This window comes from Theropithecus gelada, chromosome 3 (genome assembly GCF_003255815.1).
Source record: "Theropithecus gelada isolate Dixy chromosome 3, Tgel_1.0, whole genome shotgun sequence".
In the NCBI taxonomy this organism is placed as follows: Eukaryota; Metazoa; Chordata; class Mammalia; order Primates; family Cercopithecidae; genus Theropithecus; species Theropithecus gelada.
This window is the reverse complement of record NC_037670.1, coordinates 141,489,655-141,508,415: the sequence shown is the minus strand read 5'-3', so window position 1 is coordinate 141,508,415 and position 18,761 is coordinate 141,489,655. Positions and strand designations below refer to the sequence as shown.

The following is an 18,761-nucleotide window of genomic DNA, read 5'->3' as shown; positions in this document are numbered from 1 at the left end:
AAATACACCCTACGCTGTAAGTAGTGATGTAAATTTCAATTGTGGGCTTCCAAACAAACGTTTCAGAGATGACTGATCTTTGTATTCTTAATCTGTTGCTTAGTACAGTGAAGGAAAAGTGAACTTGGGTTTACATCTTGGCTCACCAACAGTGGCCACAGGACCTTCAACAAGACACTGATCTCAATGAACCTGTTTCCTCTCTTGAAAAATTGAGATGGCCACCTCTGTCCGGCCTAACTCAACATATTATCAGGAAGAGTGAATGATGTAAATGCAAAACCTCTGTAAATTACCCAGTTAAACAAACACTCTTCAAGGTTCGTGGCATTCTCAAGCATTTAGCATATAGTAAGCACTTCCACAGTCCTCTTTTCTAAAATTGAATGTTATGGCTCTCTGTGAAAACTGAATGGCAATGTAAGTGACTTTGGCTGGGATCACAGTTACCTGATTTTCACAAACACTTCTCCAGAGTGGTTCCTGCTTATCTGTAAGGATCAACTGCAGAATTTTCCTTTCCTGTAGGTACCTGGCCATACTGTGTTATGTCTGAAAACCCACCCCCTCTTTTTATCCTAATAAAGCATTCTGCCAATTTGAGAAAATTAAATCCCCATACAGCTATCCTGCTTGATTTTGTAGCTCCCTGTTTCACTTCATGTTTCTTTTAATCCCATCATCCTTCCAGTGGATCAGAGCATCTCCCCATTGTTATCTGACCACATAGATAACTAATTTCCAAAGGGAGTTTCCAGTTACTCTTTGAAGGATTTTTATTTTTTCTATAGTGATACCATTTTTCTATGGTGATACCATGTCTTTATTACCCTTTGCCCCATCCTTTTTTTGGGTCTCTTCTATAGGACAGGTAACTTTCTTTTCTATGAGACCAATGGATGAGCTTCTATTATTGTTTCCAAGAGACCAATCTACAAATATCTGGCAAGCCAACTTGTCCATTTAATTTCTCCACAACTGACACTAGGTAAGGCCTCTCACATTCAATCCTGTTGGGCTTTTCTGTCTCTTTCTCATGCTTAAATAAACATGTATTGTGTTCCTTTCTGATAGAACACCTTACATACAACAGGAAGCACAAGCCAGAAGGAATCATGACCGTGCTCACACACACCCTAAGTGGAGTATGGTGTGTCTTAACCCATTTAAATACAGTTGCTGGTGCCACCCAGGCCACCTGGAGTGTGCTATTACACTTACTGAGGAGGGGCAGAGGCACTGATCAAATCCTCCTTCAAGTTATAAATAGTAATCTATAGAAGCAGAACCGTTACTAATTCGCTAAAGAGATATTTTCAAAACTAAACAAAAATTTTCAATCAACTTTGAGTCCCATCTCTAGCTTATTTTTATACCATCCCATTTTGCTCCCCCAACCTCCCTTCCTACACCAACTTGGACTCCTAATGGGTTAGGGAAGGGCAGGAAAAGGGAGGAGCAGATTATCAAAATGAAAATGGAAGCAGCAAAGATAAACAGAGTGAAAGGATTAAAAAGACACTTGTTTGAGGGGTTGATCAGAGTAAGGGTGAGCTAGGAAAAAACTGTCAGAAAACTCTAATAATTTATTGTTTTAGTTTCCCATGGGTGGAAAAAGAAAGCCATGCTTCATATTGTATTTGTTTTGCTAAAATTAATGCTAGCAGAGTGTCAATGCACATGTGCACATGTTGTCCAATAATTCATAGTCTTGGCTTTTTTCCTTAATTTACATTCTCTCAAATAGCCCCACCACTTACCATTTCTTCACACAGTGTCCTTGCTTATAATTCTGTCCTACTTCTTCAAGGCTTGGTTCAAATCTCATCTGACTCATAATGTTAACCATGATCACTCCACCCCATAGACCTCTCCCTTCTGAAAAATCAACAGGCAGCTGCCACATGCTGCTGGTTCCTCTTCCCAATTAGATGACATGCTTCTCCAAGGCAGGGAGCATGTCTCGCCCACCATTACAGCCTCTTCTCCTTACATGGAATAATAATATCTATGGAGAACAAGCCCGCAGATTTATTTATCCCTACATTCATCTACCAAGCATTTATCCATTAATACATGAATGCTACAACTCCTAGCAAACACTAGGGTTCAATGGCCACTGTTCTTGGTTTGAAGCATAACTGCCACACCTTTTTGGGTAGTCACTCTGACTCCAGTGGAGGATAACTGTGGCTCTTAGCCAACCCTCCCAGAAAGGCCATCAAGAAGTGGTCATCAGCGTCCAGCACGAAGCCTAACCCCATGCCAAAGATTACCAGGATGCTGTGGGGCTGTCCAAGTTTCCAAACAGGGTTTTCAGGGTGACAGGGTGCCCCTTTGAAGAACATCTGGGTTCACCCCTTCTATAACATAAACTTACCCTTCTGAGCTGTGGAAACGGCCTCACCACAGGAATATCCACCACCACGGGGGATGGAAGAACCTAAGTCACTAACCGGCTTAGATGCGCCATCACAGAACACAAGAGCAGTACACATGTAAATCTTCATTATTCATCATAAACACTCAGTGCAAAAACATTTTAGCACCTCTTCATGCTCTTAAAAATGTTTCAAAAAAAGAAGAGTACTTACTGCCTTCCCACGTACAATGCAAAAGATTCAAAGCCCCTTCCACTCTCTTCCAGTGTGCAAGATGAAAGAATGCATATGCTATTGCTTCACTGTCTCCTCTCTTCAGGATATGTTCTGGGGGTAGGATTAAGCTTTTCATTTCTAGTAGGTACTGAAATAAAAAAGCAGGACACAGTTGTGTTAATACATAAGTAATTTGGAATTCAGTATTGAAAATAGAGCAGTTGATTTCCCTAAAGCCACCATTTATAAGCATTTCATTAAACCTGAAACCTCATTACTACATTTGAAGGCAATTACTAAAACATCCAGCAACACAAAGTTTGCTGACAGATGATTAGCCTTGTACTAGTTTCCTACAGTGAAGATCAGAGGCTTTCAGGCTAAGACACTCTAATCAAAGAAATACATAAGACTCAAATAGCATAAAGGAAAATGTGGAAGACATGATAATTTGGTATAATTTTGGAAGCAGAATGAAACCTTATAAAATGGACACATGAAGGTTAAAAAGTTATGTGGTTAAACCAAGTGCAGTACAAAGATTTGAGACTGAGTAGCACTGTCCACTATTTTTTTCTATACACATGTATCAAGGAGAAGAATCTTGTCCTATGAAAAGAGCCACCCACAGCTGCTCAAGTGCTACAGGGAGGAAGGGTGGCAGCTAGAGCACGGGAAGACCCAAGGGAGGGGAGCGTTATAGACCCCAAACTGTGACACTCTTAGATCCTTTCCCAAAGACTAGGGAGTGGGGGTGGGGAATGGGGGTCTCAGCATACACCTCTTCATTGCTATCTTCTGCAAAGTGGGTAGGAGTATAGGGCAAGAATGGATATACTTCCTGGGGGCTGAGAAAAGACTATGTTTCCATTTTTATTCTTCTGTTTTACTATAGGATAGATAGGGAGCAATTTTTGAAGGTTATTTTATAATTGCAAATGTTAACCTTTCTTTTCTGGCTGGCATTCTCCCCTCCTGGATCCATCCGTGACACCCACACCCACAACCACACCCACACCCACACCCACACCCACACCCCCACCCCCACCCCACCACCACCACCAAAGACAAACATAACAATAGCCCATGCAATCTCCTTTAAAATGGAGACTAGCAGACTACAGAGGGATATGGACAGCAAGAGCAAGTGCTAAAAAAAGGTGTTCCAAAATGTTACTATCAGAAATAATTGCCTACGTATTTTTCTGTCCGTGGAAGTTTATGAAAGACAGTGAAAGGTAGAAGAGTCCTGGTATACAGAATGGACACTATGGCACAACTATCAATGTTTCCCTGTCATCTAGTTGAGGATTTGTACCCTTTGGGCATCACCCAGTTGCCCTTAAGCTTCCTCTCCCATTGGCACGCTTGGTGTCGAGGTGTATGGCCCGGCAGGAGCCAGGAGAACACATGCAGGCATCTTGGCTCAGCAACTGCAACTTTCCTCACTCTGGGTCTGATATCTGAAGAAACCTCCAAGCCTCTGGCCTCAAAGCAGAAAGAGTAGGGAAGTCAAAGAGAGACACCCAGAGAGCAGCAGGAGGACAGTGATATGGTCGTCACACTTGGGAGGAGGTAGGATAGAAAGCCTCACTCCACAGAAAGACCTGGGACCCATTTCCAGGCTGGCCATGACAGGTGTTTGTTATTTTGGTAGAACTCCTCCAACATGCGTTCTAAAAGAACTTTCTGGCCATCTGCCTTTTTGGATTCTATGAACTACTGCTTTCCTCCTAATGTCTTGTTTTAAAACAGTGCAAGACAAAAGTCTTTTTCGAAAAATAACAATAGAGAATTACCTAGCAATCCAATTTGCACTATGTTTATAATGAGTATCAGTCATACTACAGTTATATTTACTTTATGGTGAATTTTATGTTTGGAGTTACCTGGCTATCCTCTTGTGATTTTGTTACCTTAATAGGAACCATTAAAATGTACATTGCTACTGCCAGTGATGGTCTTAAAGGACTCCGAGGCTATGAGTCATGAGAAAAATAAATAACTTGTAAAGTGTTATGAACTGTGTTGTTTCAGGGTAAGTTGGAGAAGGAAGAGCATTTGGTTATCCATAATAATCATCATCAAAAAAACAATGGAGAAGGGAGATTTCCGGCCTAATGAGAGCCCCGGAATAAGATTTTCATCTGATTTTCTAATTATTCATAGTCACCACGTCTATCAAATAGTCAATTTTTAAAGAAGGATCATGCTTATAAAATTTGAAACAAATAAAATATGAAAACAACTAACTCATGTGTCCCAGGTATACAGAAATCTCCTTAAAGCCCCTGAAATCAGATGGTGGCTATAAATGTAAACTCCCATTCTTCTCATTTCTATGATTAGAAAAGGCTTTTACATTTGATTAAGGATCAATGAAAGAACTCTTCTCTTAGCCTAAAGAACCTTCAGGAATAGGGGCACCTGAGAAGGAGTGGGCCTGGTAGTCACCCACATTTGTGGGTAGAAAATAAACTAGCAAGGCCAGGCGCGGTGGCTGACGGCTATAATCCCATCACTTTGGGAGGTCGTGGAGGGTGGATCACGAGGTCAGGAGTTCAAGACCAGCCTGGCCAAGATGGTGAAACTCTGTCTTTACTAAAAATACAAAAAATTAGCTGGGTGTGGTGGTGGGTGCCTATAATCCCAGCTGCTCAGGAGGCTAAGGCAGAGAATTGCTTGCACCCAGGAGGCAGAGGTTGCAGTGAGCCGAGACTGTGCCACTGCACTCTAGCCTGGGCGACAGAGCAAGACTCCATCTAAAAAAAAAAAAAAGAAAGAAAGAAAAGAAAAGATAAGCTAGCAGGAGGCAGGACAAGTCAACTGGCAGGGGAGGGTAAGAGTTCCGAAAATTCCTGACAAAGAGACATTATAGATATGTGCTATCCCTGTTCAATACGACAGTTTCTACCACATGTGGCTATTTATATTTAAATTAATTAAAACCAAACAAAATTAAAAATTCAGTTCTTCCATCTCACTAGCCATATTTCAAGTGCTCAGGTACTGCATGTGGCTAATAACTACTGTATTGGACAATGCAGGGAATATTTCCATGATCACAGAAAAGTCTTTTGGACAGCATTGAAGGCTGCCGTAGACAATGGTTTTTCATCTTTGGATAACTGGACCAATTTTTAACATGAAAAAATTTCAAAGGTGCTCATGATAGGAATCATCAGGGTAGTAGCTACTGACTGAAAATATACAATATGACAAAAAGCTACAATAAATGTAATAAAACAAAAATTAATCTAAAAGCATTGTTGGCCACCAGGGCATCTACACATAAAACATTTGAAAAATAGTAGTACACATATGTGTGAGACAGATGGCTTACTCAGCCTGCAGGCTCAGTGGGATGCATATGGCCTCAAGGCCATCATCCACAGCCCCAAACACAGGCCACGAGGTAATGCTGTTTCTCCTCTAAGCTCTCTCTAATCTTTGTGTATGTGTACTACTCACATGCCACCTTATATTAGTTATCATGTATCTTGTTTCTCTGTTGAATCATAAGACCCGCAAGAGCATGAACCTTGTCATCTGCATCTTTATTTCCCCTCTCGCACCTCCTACAGAGCCTTGCACATCAAGGTAATATTTTTTTAAGCTGAATTAAAATGAAATCTTACTTCCCAAGAAGTCTCTCAAAGTGAACATCCCTGGCCTAATCAGCCTTATGAGGCTAACCAAAGCAACACATTAAGGAAATAACTCTGCCTTCTCATCTTATCTACCTTATGGCAGCAATCGGCTATGACTATAAAAGAGATTTATACTCCTTTATAATTCTAAACAAAATATTGGCCCTAACTAAATGGTGAAGGCTAATAACAACAATGTGTTACGTTTTTGGCCAGGCTTAAAATGGCTGGCAAGATCAGTTCTCAACATGTACAACATTTAAATTAGAAAAGCATGGAACAACATTTCACGTCTTACTTGTCAGGAGAAAAATAAATGGAAGAGGGCAGATCCCTATCCACAAGTATGCAGAAATCAATTAGAATAACTATAGCTTGCAAATCAGAGAACACGCTTTGTCCATCTATAATAATGGCTTGGTTTCTACTAGCTCAGCCAGCATTCTGTGCTATCTTGCCCGCCATCCTGCGTCTAACTTCCCTCCCAGATAAAATCACACTGATCTTGAAGTGCAGTGCTTCTGAAAATTTCGGAAGCAACTTTTCAAAATCTATTTGTGTCAGCATCCACTGCAGGAGCACCTAAAGTCGGGGCATATGAAGAGAAGCAGAGAGCTATGGTCTTTAGGTGTGAGCAGCGCCTATTCATGGAGGTCTCTGAGACAAGACTGGCTCAGCTGTCAAGGAAACTGCTGAAGAGATGTGGCCTATTAGAGGCCACCTTGGGTGGCTGCTAAAGTGCTTTTTGCTAAGATCTTAAAATTCTATAATAATTTGAATGAAAATGATCCCATAGTTATCATTCACATAAATGTTAATACCAAAGAATTAACTCATACACCTCTTTTTTGGGATTTGCAATATCAACAATAGCATAAGTCATATAAAAATCATTAGCAAAAGTATGGGAATAAGCAAAATGTGAAAAAAAAAACAGGTAAATTAACTTATATCACAGTTAATGATGGCTATTAAGTGGCTCCCAAAACCAGGTAATGAAAGAATATGTATTAGCACAGGGAAATGTTCATGATACATTGCTAAATGAAAAAAAATCAATGTACCCTAACAATTTACATAGCAGATTATTAATTATTTTGACAATAAAAATGTATAGGTAGACATTAAAAACCAGTGAAAGTCACAAGTTGAATGTTTATGGTAGTTAAATATTTGATTTTAATGGAAGATTAACTTCTTTTGTACTCTTTCTGTGCTTTCCAAGTTTTCTATAATAAACATTTTGTAAGGGATGGGGTCTCGCTCTGTTATCCAGGCTGAAGTGTAGTGGTGCAATCATAGCTCACCGCAACCTTGAACTCCTGGGCTCAGGCGATCTTCCTGCCTCCACCTCCCAAGTTACTAAGACTACAGGCACATGCTACCATGCCTGGCTTGCAATAAATATTTTTATTTTTTTCTCGCTATATATGTATGTACATGTATGTATGTATATATGTAATACAAATCTATCTTCTAGACTTGCATCAAAACACACATGCACACACACACATACACACAAACAGACAAACAAAAGACAACTGGAGATAGCAATTTTTTTCATGCCTATAATGCTTTGGTGCAACTGGTTCTGATAAAATGGCCTAACACCAGAAAAGATGTTTTTAAAACATCAACAAAGAGTTCTGCGAATTAAGCTAGTGCTATTTGGGAGAGACACTACATAGTCTGACTTTCAATGTTGCTTACTCCCTGGAATGAGTAAGACACAAAGCAGGGACAGGACAAAAAACACTGCAAGTAGCCACAGCTCACTCAGATCATGTGGTGATGGAGAATGCGGTACACATCACCAGGATTCCTTGCCTTAATCTCATCTACCATCTGCCACTCTGAATCACTTACTGGAATCCTGGCTCTACTGTTTAGCTACGAGACCCTGGACATGTTATTTAATTTCTTTGAACCTCAGTTTGCTCATCTGTAAAACTGGAATAGTAAAAGCATACCTTGCTGGTTTTAATTTTTGAAGATTATGTAATATATGTAAAGCATTCATTCACATAGTACTTGGCATATAAGTGTGCATTGAATAGTTGATATTTTTGCCACTAAAAAATATTATATGTTCATATTACTGTAGAGGTAATTTGTGTTTTCCACATATACATGTCCCACAGATAACTGAGTTTGTTTTTGGGTAAAATACTTCAGCACTTTTATTGTAGTAGCAGATCAGTTGAAGAGACCTGGCTACCAAGGGTCATTAACCGACCAATACGGAGCCAGGCATAAAGCAAAGCTGAATTGTCAAGTTAAACCTGGTGATTTCAGTACCGCTCAGGGATCCTCATCACAAGGTACCTTCTTCTTCCTGGTTCACTTATCTATTCATTGGTTACTTTGCTTCATTCAAAAAATATGTGAAGGCTCACAGTGTATCCCAAGAATATAGATACGGGAGCACCCACAGGCTATCCAAGGACATGGATATGGAAGGATCCTTTGTGTATTCCAAGGACGCAGCTATGGAAGCACCCATAATTTACCTCAAGGGCATGGACATGAATCAGGTCAGGTCCCCACCTTGATGATCCATAGTCTTTGTAGGAGTAGAGGAGGGAGAGAGAGACAGTAGGAGGGAAGGAGAGAAAAAGAGAATGTATGGAGAAAGAATAAAATTCAACATGGTGAGTACCTTAGAAAGATGTATAAACTTAGCACTAAGGAAGCAAAAGGACAGCATTGTGTCTGAGAAGCCTTCACAGAAAAATGAAAATATCAATCTTACTAATTACATAAGAGTTGATACTGAAAAAATGAGGAGGGGGGATTCCAAACCAGCATGAAAGGGCAAAGTATACCAAAAGCATCAAAGGCTACCAAAAGCAAACCAAGGCATCAAAGGGCATGATGTGTTTCTAAACTGGTGGGGCCTGACTACTAACATGATGGTAATTGCCAACACTGATTACGCACTAACACACGTGCCAAGCATTATCTCAGTAACTCCTTAACACTGTCTGTGACAGAGCTAATATTACCATTCCTGTTTCACAGATGGGAAAACGAAGGCTTTAGGAAGTAACTTGTTCAGAGTTGCACAGTTGCACGTGGCAGAACCTGCATTTGAACTCAGGCCACTCTCCAAAGGAGTGAAGTAGAAAAAGTAGGCTGTAAAAGGCCTTCATGATCTGCTCCAGAGGGTGCCCTGACCTTTAGTAGCTGGTTTTCAAACTTTTAGACACAGAATACAGTTGGCTCTTGAGCAACCTGGGTTTGAACTGCACAGGCCCACTTTTATACAAATTTTTTTTCAACCAAACACAGATTGAAAATACAGTATTCATGGAATGGGAAACCTGCATATACGGATAGCTGATTTTTTTGCATAACACAGGTTCTACTGGGTTCTGCAGGGCTGACTCGGGGACTTGAGTATGCGTAGATTTTGGTATATGTGACGGGTCCTGGAACCAATCTCCTGCAGATACTGAGAGATGGCTGTAATTTGTTCAGAGAGAGAGAAAAAAACACTTAGAATCTGTGGAGCTGATGCAAAACACAGCTGTGGGGAAATCTGAGGGATGGACCCAAGAGAGGTCTGGGGAACCCTCCTGGCTCTCCTAAGAGGACAGTTTGGAAATTACTGCCATAGGCAACTGGGAAGTGAGTTGTGCAGTTTGCAGTTTTGAGAGAAATGGGTGAATCATGTGTAGGATCAACAGACAGGGAAGAGATGGAAATTAGCAAAGTCTTAAAAAGCTCCTGTTGGAGTCCAGGTGATGGGGACAAAATTGGGGGATGAAGGAGGAGCTTTTCCAGGACTTGGCGCCTGACTAAATGTGAGAGTGAGGGGAGGAACCAAAGGTGACAAATTTTTAGTGTAAGAAACTAGAATAATGTGAGTTCCTTAGCTAGCGTAAAGACACCAGAAGAGGAAGAGGCTTAGCAGGGAAAGGTAACAAAAACAGCTTGAAGAACCTGCAGAACATCCCTGGAAAAATGGCCTGAAGGCAGCTTGGTCTGCAGGTCTAGAGCTTAGGAGAGAAGCTGGAGACACAAATGTGGGCGTTCTGGGCCAGAGGTGGAAGCTGCGCAGTAGGAGCAGCGGAGATCTCTCAAGACAGCTTCGAGCAATCAGGGAGAGGGCAGTGAACAGAGCTCCCTGGAAAACATAAGTGCGTGGCAGCACAGAAAAGGAGGAGGAGGAGAGTGCTGACATACAGGAGTGGCACAGAGAGTAGGTGTCATGGGGTCAAGATGGCCTCAAGACATAAGAAGCAGGTTGGCCGGGGGTAGTGGCTCACACCTGTAATCCCAGTACACTGCGAGGCCAAGGCAGGCAAATCTCTTCAGCCCAGGAGTTCAAGACCAGCCTGGGAAACATGGCAAAACTGAAGTGGAGGGTCAGGTGGGAGGATTGCCATGATAGCACCACTGCATTCAAGCCTGGGTGAAAGAGCAAGACCCTGTCTCATACAAAAAAAAAAAAAAAAAAAGACATAAAAAGCAGTCGGTCAGCGGGACCAAAGCATTTAGTCAGTGGGACCAAATGCCGAGGAGAGATGAAATAGGATGAGATCTGAGAAGAGGTCAACAGTTCTGGTGGCCTAGGTGGCAGCGAGCTTAATAAGAGTGACCTCAGTAGAGGTGATGAGCCTGGTGGGGGTGGCCTGTATGGGGATAGTCTTGGAGAAAGCAGCTGCAGTACTTTTTGTTAAAGAAAGAGACTTACAAACTTCCTATTCCTGAGAAATGTGGCTAAAAACTGGTTTCTGTTCATTTTCCTCTGGGTCATATTTCCACAATACGTTCTCCTTACTCTAATCCAAAAAAGCTTTGGAACAAAATATGACTCAATTCAAAGAAACTTATATTGAAATAATATTTCTAAAATGTCTTGTTGATATACAATATCATAGACAGTCTGCCAGCGTATTTTGAATTTCTGCTTCCACGCTTCAAGCATTTTAAAATACTAAAACCCACTACACATTTTGTTTCCTAAATTGGATTAAAAAGCAATTTTATACTCTGTCAGTCAGCTTTACCAAGATATAAAGGGAGGATTGCTTTAGTGTTTGCATGAAATAGAATTTCCATCACTATAACAATGTCCTGTAGGTACTCCATTAGCATATACAATTACCACGATGTTTTCTTCCACAAGCCTCTTGAAATCCCCATGAAACTAGTTTCTAGATTAACATTAGATGGGCTTTCTTTTTTTTTAAAAAAAGAAAGTACATTTTTAATGGGAATGCATTTCTGTCATAACATTCTTCATTCTTTCCTCTCTGTTTTCTCATGACTTCCCACACTCCTAGACTTAAAAGTTGAAAGCTAAATATATATTAGGCTAGGTCCTCACCTCCATATTGCGTCAACCCCAGTCTGCCTCGCTGCTGAAACGAGTGCTGGGAGTGTGGCACCCTTCTCCCCTCGGTACCCTCTGGGACTGCCTGTTGTGCCCTCCGCTACCTCTTGGGCGGGCGCAGTGAGGACAGCAGATGGTTTACTGGTTCTGGGATTTGGGGCAAGATTAAGATGAAAGCTATCCCCCGTTGGTGCTGGCAAGTTTTCTTGATTTTTTCCCCTCAGCAGCTCTGTCTACAGCACTCGGACATGCTAAGGAACTGGTACTGGCTCCGCAGCCCCCTCCCTGCTGCTCAGAGGAGGATGTGAGGCCTCCTCCTCTATGGGTGGGACCTCAAAAGCTTAGGATTTTCTGGGGGTGATGGGTCACAGCCATGTGTTATTTTCTGAACTGTATGCAGAGGGGCCTTGGGGTTGCTGGGCTACCAGACTTCTCATCCCAGTTTCAAGCAGAGCATCTACTTGCTTATTTATTAAGGTTTCATGTAAGACTGAATTAGGAGAGGAAAAATGTTTACTGCTTTAAAAAAGTTAAACATTGTTTTTGTAGAAGCAAACAAGCTGGCCAGCGGAGGCCTGTGTGTGGTAGTGAAGACCCGTGACTTGGGAAGCCCTCCTTGGTGATATTGACCAGGTCAGCCTTTCCTATCAGCCAAGGCTCAATTCTGGGGACTACCACGTTCAAGGTTTTCAGAGTTGAGAGGGAGGTTTGGGCATTCTGTATACGGCCAGGCCACTCCCCTACCACTGCACACTTGGAGAATGTTTCTAACAGCAAAGCACAGGATCTAGCTTCCAGAAGTTACAGAGTACCTGGGTTATCTGGCCCAACTCTGACTGTGAGCTGGCTGCCTCGCTCTGGTGGGCCCAGCAGCACACTGCCTGCCTCACAGGGGCACGGCCCAGTCTGTCTTCTCAAAGACTGAGCACTTCTTGTGACAGCACGCATCATGTTCTGACCAGCGTCCCAGTGGCTGGCACATAATTAGTGCTCAATAAGTGCTAGCTGAATGCGCTGCTGGGAGGGAAAAGGGGACTCTGCTTTGGAACTGTATACCTTTGGAGACTAGAGAAGCTGGTGTACAGCAGCAGGAAGGTTAGCCCCTTCAGGATGAAGTAAAGTTGCAGGGTTGTCTCCTGTTTATTCTATTAGAGCAGAGTGATCCTGCTTAAGTAAAAGTAGTTCAAATATGTTGTGGTTGACAGGAGAGTTAGCAAGGTGTGTGGCTTCCAGCTGAGGGAGGAAATGGAAGAATTCCTCTTCTGAGGGGCATGAGAGCCTTGCCAACTCTGATAATGAGAATAGGCACCAAGACAGAGGGTGCAGGGGCAGGGAGGAAGGAGATATAAGCAACCCAGGCTGGGAGACGCCAAACCGCTTAGACCAGGTCTGAAAAAAGTACCTGGTGATGTTCAAGTGGGTCCCTACCTCCTCTATGACTATGGGCACCTGGAACCCCTGACCACACAGCTCACACTAAGGGAGATTTCCCTGCCACCTCTCTCTCTTCCACTCACACTGCTCTCCTTGTCCTGGTGGTAGGCAGTGGAGATGACTCCCACAGCCCAACTCCAATTGGTAGAAGTACCCCGGGAATGAAAAAAACAGCTGCTTGCTTTTTATAGGCTGAAGAAGAAAAGCTTTGGAAAGAGTGAAAACTTAATAGAATCTGGAAATGTTTGGCTGGGGCAGCCAATGATGATGGGTTCGGTGTATGTATGTGTGTATTAGGGACTGTTAATGTAGCCCTACAATCTTGATTACTCAGACAGGGAAATATGAGTTATATAATCGAAAGACGGGTGGCTTCAGCCTCCATAATAGAGGGGACACCTGCCTCTGTAATCAAAGTAGAAGACATAGTGATGTTTTACGAGGCAACCTCATGCATGCCTAGGTCAGGCTTTCAAGTCTGTTCCACCTGAGGAGGCAGGTGCAACAGGGAGAGGAAGGGGCCTGCGTACGGGCAAGTTTCGTACCAGACGTGAAGTGTTGTGTTGGGGTAGAGGACCTGATGGGAGTGGGTTGGCAGGGAGCAGGGATGGTACCAGGCTCAGAACAAGAATATAAGACACAGGTCGGAAATGGGTAACACTTAATCAGCCACAAGCAAAGAACTTACCAAGCAGCTATAAGCTGCAGAATCCCTGAAGACAATAGCTGCAGCCAGAACATGCTAGAGCCTCCCCTCAAATCTGGAGGCCTGAAGGGACCCTGAGGGTCCTCAAGGCCAAGGCATTGAGGTGCCACTGTTATACTCTCTGGTTTCCTTCTTCAGGCTAGGGTGGCCCAAGAAGCACCTGTTAATGCATGTTTCTAGGCAGCCTCTATTTCCACCTAGCCTGCAAGCACAGAAATAGAACGGGAGGTAAAAAGGAAGAGATAATGAAGGGGCCAACATGTATTGAGCAGGTACTGAATGAATTACACGATGTAATTTCATTTACCTGTCATCAGTCCTGTGAAGCCATTACTTTTATCCTCATTTTATCAAAACAAGAATGGGCAGGAAACTAACTCCCTCCTCCCATACTTTATTCCAGTCCTGTGGACAGCAAGTAATGGGAGTAACTGTTCTGAACACTTTTGCGTTTTTCTCTTTTTTAGAGACAAAGTCTCTTTCTGTCACCCAGGCTGTGGTGCAACAGCACAATCGTGGCTCACTGCAGTCTTGACCTGTTGGCTCAGCCTCTCGAATAGCTAGGATTATAGGTGTGTGCCACCACACCCAGCTAAGTTTTTTGTTTGTTTGTGGAGATGAGGTCTCACTATATTGTCCAGGCTGGTCTCAAACTCCTAGACTCAAGCGATCTTCCTGCCTCAGCCTCCCAAAGTGCTGGAATTACAGGCACGATGAACCCTTTCAATGATACTTCATAGTTCTCCTTGTCTTCCTTGCTCTGTTGTTATAATATGTTTTGCCTGACAATTCAGAAAGGAATAAATACAAATGGCTAACAATGTTCAACCAAGCTAGTAGTGGCAAAGAAATGCAGACTTAGAGAACAAAATTCCATTTGTACTTAATAGGTTCATAAATATTTATTGCTCCCCTTCTTTCCTTTTTAAACAAACTGCTCGACGACAGTGAGGGTATGATAAAATGGTGAACAAGGAGTTGTCTGCTGATTTAAACTGCTATAATCTTTTTTGGCAAGTAGTTTGGCAATATCAAGAGCCTTAAGTGTTTCCACACATGACTTAGTAATTCCCATACTTCAAATCTACCCTCAGGAAATAATCCTGACTAAAAAATCTTCTTGCCCAAAGAGGTTCATTACAGAAGTTGACCGATCATGTCAACTTGGTATCTACCATGGAGGACTCAAGAAGTAGATTAGGCTGTGTGCACAGTCCCTCACACCCATAATCCCAGCACTTTGGGAGGACGAGGTAGAAGAACTGCTTGAGGAACAACCTGGGCAACAGAGACCTTGTCTCTATTAAAAATTTTTAAAAGCTGGCTTAGTGTAGGGGCACATACCTATAGTCCCAGCTACTCTAGAGGCTGAGGCTGGAGGATCCCTTGAGCCCTGGAATTTGAGGTTATAATGAGCTATGATTGTGTCATTACACTCCAGCCTGGGTGACAGAGTACAACCCTGCCTTGGGTCAGGGGGTCTGGGAGAGGGAAGAAGTAGATAATTCTCTTCTACAAAATGTAACAGAATGAAATTGAACTCTTATCTTACACCATACAAAAAATCAACTCAAAATGCATTAAAAATTTAAATGTAAAACCAGAAACTATAAAACTTTTAGAAGAAAGTAAAGGAGGGGAATAACTTCATGACATTAGTTTTAGCAATGATTTCTTAGATATGACACCAAAAGCACAAGCAACAAAAGCTAAAATACACAAGTGGGGCTATGTCAAACTGAAATGCTTCTGTGTAGCAAAGAAAACAATCAATAGAGTGAAAAGGTAACCTGTGGAATAGAGAAAATATCTGCAAACCATATATCTAATAAGGGGTTAATATTGAAAACATATAAGCAACTCCTACAATTCAATATGAAAAAAAAAAAAAAGCCCAACAATCTGATTTAAAACTTGGCAAAAGACTCATATAGACATTTCTCCAAGAAGATATATGAATGACCAACTGGTATATGAAAAGATGCTCAACATCACTAACAAGCAGAGAAATGAAAAATCAAAACCACAAAAAAATTTTTACCTGATGTGTTAGGATGGCCACTCTCAAGAAAATAACAAGTGTTGGCAAGTTTGTGGAAAAACTGGAACCCTTGTGCACTGTTGGTGGGAATGTAAAATGGTGCAGCCACTAAGGAAAACAGTTTGGAAGTTTCTCAAAAAATCAAAAATGGAATCACCATTATATGATCCAGTCATTCCCCCTTCTGGGTATTCATTCAAAAGAAGTGAAAGCAGGATCTTGAGGAGATATTTGCACTGCTATTTTCATTGCAGCATTATTCACAATAGCCAAGGTTATTAGGAAATAACCTAAATGTCCATGGACAGATGAGTGGATAAAGACAATGTGGCATATGCATACAGTGGAATAATTTTCGGTCTTTAAAAAGAAGAAAATTCTGTCATATGGTGAATATAACATAGATGAAGCTTGAGGACATTATGCTAAGTAAAATAAGTCAGTCACAGAAAGACAAATACATGATTCCACTGATATGAGGTATCTAAAGTAATCAAATGCATAGAAGCAGAGAGTATAATGGTGCTTTCCAGGGGCTGTGGGGAGGGGAAAATGAGGAGTTGCTGTTCAATAAGAATAAAGTTTCAATCGTGCAAGATGAAAAAGTTCTAGAGATTACTGTACAGTGATGTGCATATAGTTAATGATATGGTTTGGCTGTGTTCCCACCCAAATCTCTTCTTTAATTTTACTTCCCATAATCCCCATGTATAGTGGGAGAGACCTGGTGGGAGGTAACAGTTATCTCCATGCTGTTCTCATAATAGTCAGTGAGTTTTCATGAGATCTGACGGTTTTATAAGGGGCTTTTCCCCCTTTTGCTCATTCTTCTGCTTCCTGCCATCATGTGAAAAAGGATATGTTTACTTCCCCTTCCACTATGAATGTAGTGAGGCCTCCCTAGCCATGCTGAACTGTGAGTCAATTAAACCTCTTTCCTCTATAAATCACCTAGTCTTGAGTATGCCTTTATTTGCAGCATGAGAATGGACTAATACAGTTAACAAGATTGTACTGTACACCTAAAAATTTGGTAAGACGGTAGCTCTCATGTTACATGTTTTTTACCTCACACCCATAAAAAAGAAGTATCCAAAACAGAAGTATCCAGTTATAGAAACTGTCTTAAAAGAGTCTGAAGGCACATAGATAAAATACTAGAACTGTAAGTTGAAGAATAACCTTTTCAAGGTTAAAGAACTCTGAAAATCTGATAATCTTCCCTCAGAAACAAATACACCCCCAATACCCAAACATAAAGTCCATGTTAAGAGCCCTATGCTAATTTTTTTAAAATAGTAAAGTAAAAGTATTTAAAATACAAAGGAAAAAAGGCTAGAAATAGTCTTAAATATGAGTAGATTTTTTTTATAATACCACTATAGAGCAAAAGACATATCTAATATTGCCGGTAACAAACAAATAATTTAGCCCACCTTTCAGAAACTTGTCAGAAAATGGAAGTTTATCTTTGGTACCCTGAAGGAGTTAATGTAACATCCTCCAAAACAAAAATGTGTCTCCTCGCAGTGCAAGGCTTACAGTGTAGCTACAGCATACTGAGAGCACATAAGCTCTGGTTAACCCAGGTCTGTGTAGTTGATGGGTCACTGATAGAAATGTCTCCCTCACCACCACCCTATATAAATCTCAAGACTACTGAGGAAGAGCAGGGTGAGCATGGAGCATACCTGCAGAAAGAAGGCCCCAAATCCAATAAACTATAATAATACAAAGATGAAGGTATAGAACTGTGATGAGGGCAGTCCTTTGATTGTCCAGCATTACATGAATGGAATTTTCTTTATACGCAAAGCAATTTTAATCCCATTAAATGGAAAACATCCTCTAATGGATTCGAGATTTCTTTGTCTTCTTGAGTTTTGTTTTTAGTTGTTGAAAATCGCCAGCATCATTAATATCCCCAATTTTCCTCAACAAAAGGTAAACAGCAAGTACATAATCAATGCACTATACTGAGAGACCACAGAGAAGAGAGAGACTACTTCTGATGAAGAAGAACAAGCTTCCTGGTGACTCTTAATGGTGGTGGTGAAGGGGCAACAGGGTTTCCTCAGAGGAAGTGAAAAAGGGAAAGGAAAGAGAATGTGTCTGGAATGATGAACAAATAGTTACGAGGTGGAAAAAAGGAAAACCAAGTCGGGTCAGATTATGGAGGGTACTGAAGAATCGCACAAGGAGTTTATGCCTTTTCCTATGGGAGCTGGCGGCACAGCTGCAGTTTCTCAGGAGGGAGTGACAGTTCTGTTGGGAATGATGAGCCTGTGTGTTTGCTTCCTCTTTACTAGTTTGCTGCAATCTAATACTTCAGAAATTCTAGTGTTTCACATCCAACTGACCACTGAAGGGGCTCTCCTTCAGAACAGAGATAAGGGGTTTCTTACTGTTCTTATTTATTTCCCAGTCCTGTGATGTGGTAAGGAGCAACACCCCCTCCCTACTCCTCATGTCTGCAGGCGAAGAGCGTTCCTAAGAGTAGCCCTCTGAAGGTAAATGACTGGTATTTATCAATGGATGGTGAAATATTACCTATGTATCTTTGCTTAATGGGATACCAGATGAAGCAAAGCTGGAAATACATGGAAGGCAGTTCTCAGTTACTATATTTGGTATTCTTCTCTCCCTTAGAGAAGATGATAATCATATAATACAGCATGCAGATACTGAAAATTCCTGTGGTGGGCCACTGACAACTTCCTGTGGTAGAGAAAAAGAAGCCATGGAAGTCATATCATTTAAGATATCTTGAAGAAACCTGAATTGCCCTTAAGGGACTGAATGCCTTGAGAAGCAGTGTACCCACCAGCATTTGAAGGGTCCAAGCCTAGGCTGGTCTGTTCCCTGGTGAGATGTGGGAGGCAGTAGAGGGCAACATTTACGAGTAGATAACCCAGAATTGGTTCAGGCTCTGTCATTTATTTGCTGAATGACCATGAGCAGATTATTTAACCTCTCCAAATCTTTGGTGCCT

The 18,761-nt window shown here is 41.6% G+C and overlaps 1 protein-coding gene across 11 annotated transcripts in view; it reads right to left on the bottom strand.

Moving 5' to 3' along the window:
• ST7 (suppression of tumorigenicity 7) overlaps nucleotides 1-18,761 on the bottom strand; it is a 284,304-nt gene that overhangs the window by 17,553 nt on the left and 247,990 nt on the right. For 9 of the 11 annotated variants that reach the window (XM_025379148.1, XM_025379151.1, XM_025379154.1 and 6 more), the window contains one exon: nucleotides 2,595-2,745. In XM_025379148.1, coding sequence (XP_025234933.1) covers nucleotides 2,595-2,745 — 151 coding nt within the window. The remainder of the gene's footprint in view (nucleotides 1-2,594; nucleotides 2,746-18,761) is intronic. The other 2 variants (XM_025379149.1, XM_025379157.1) reach the window with 1 other exon arrangement.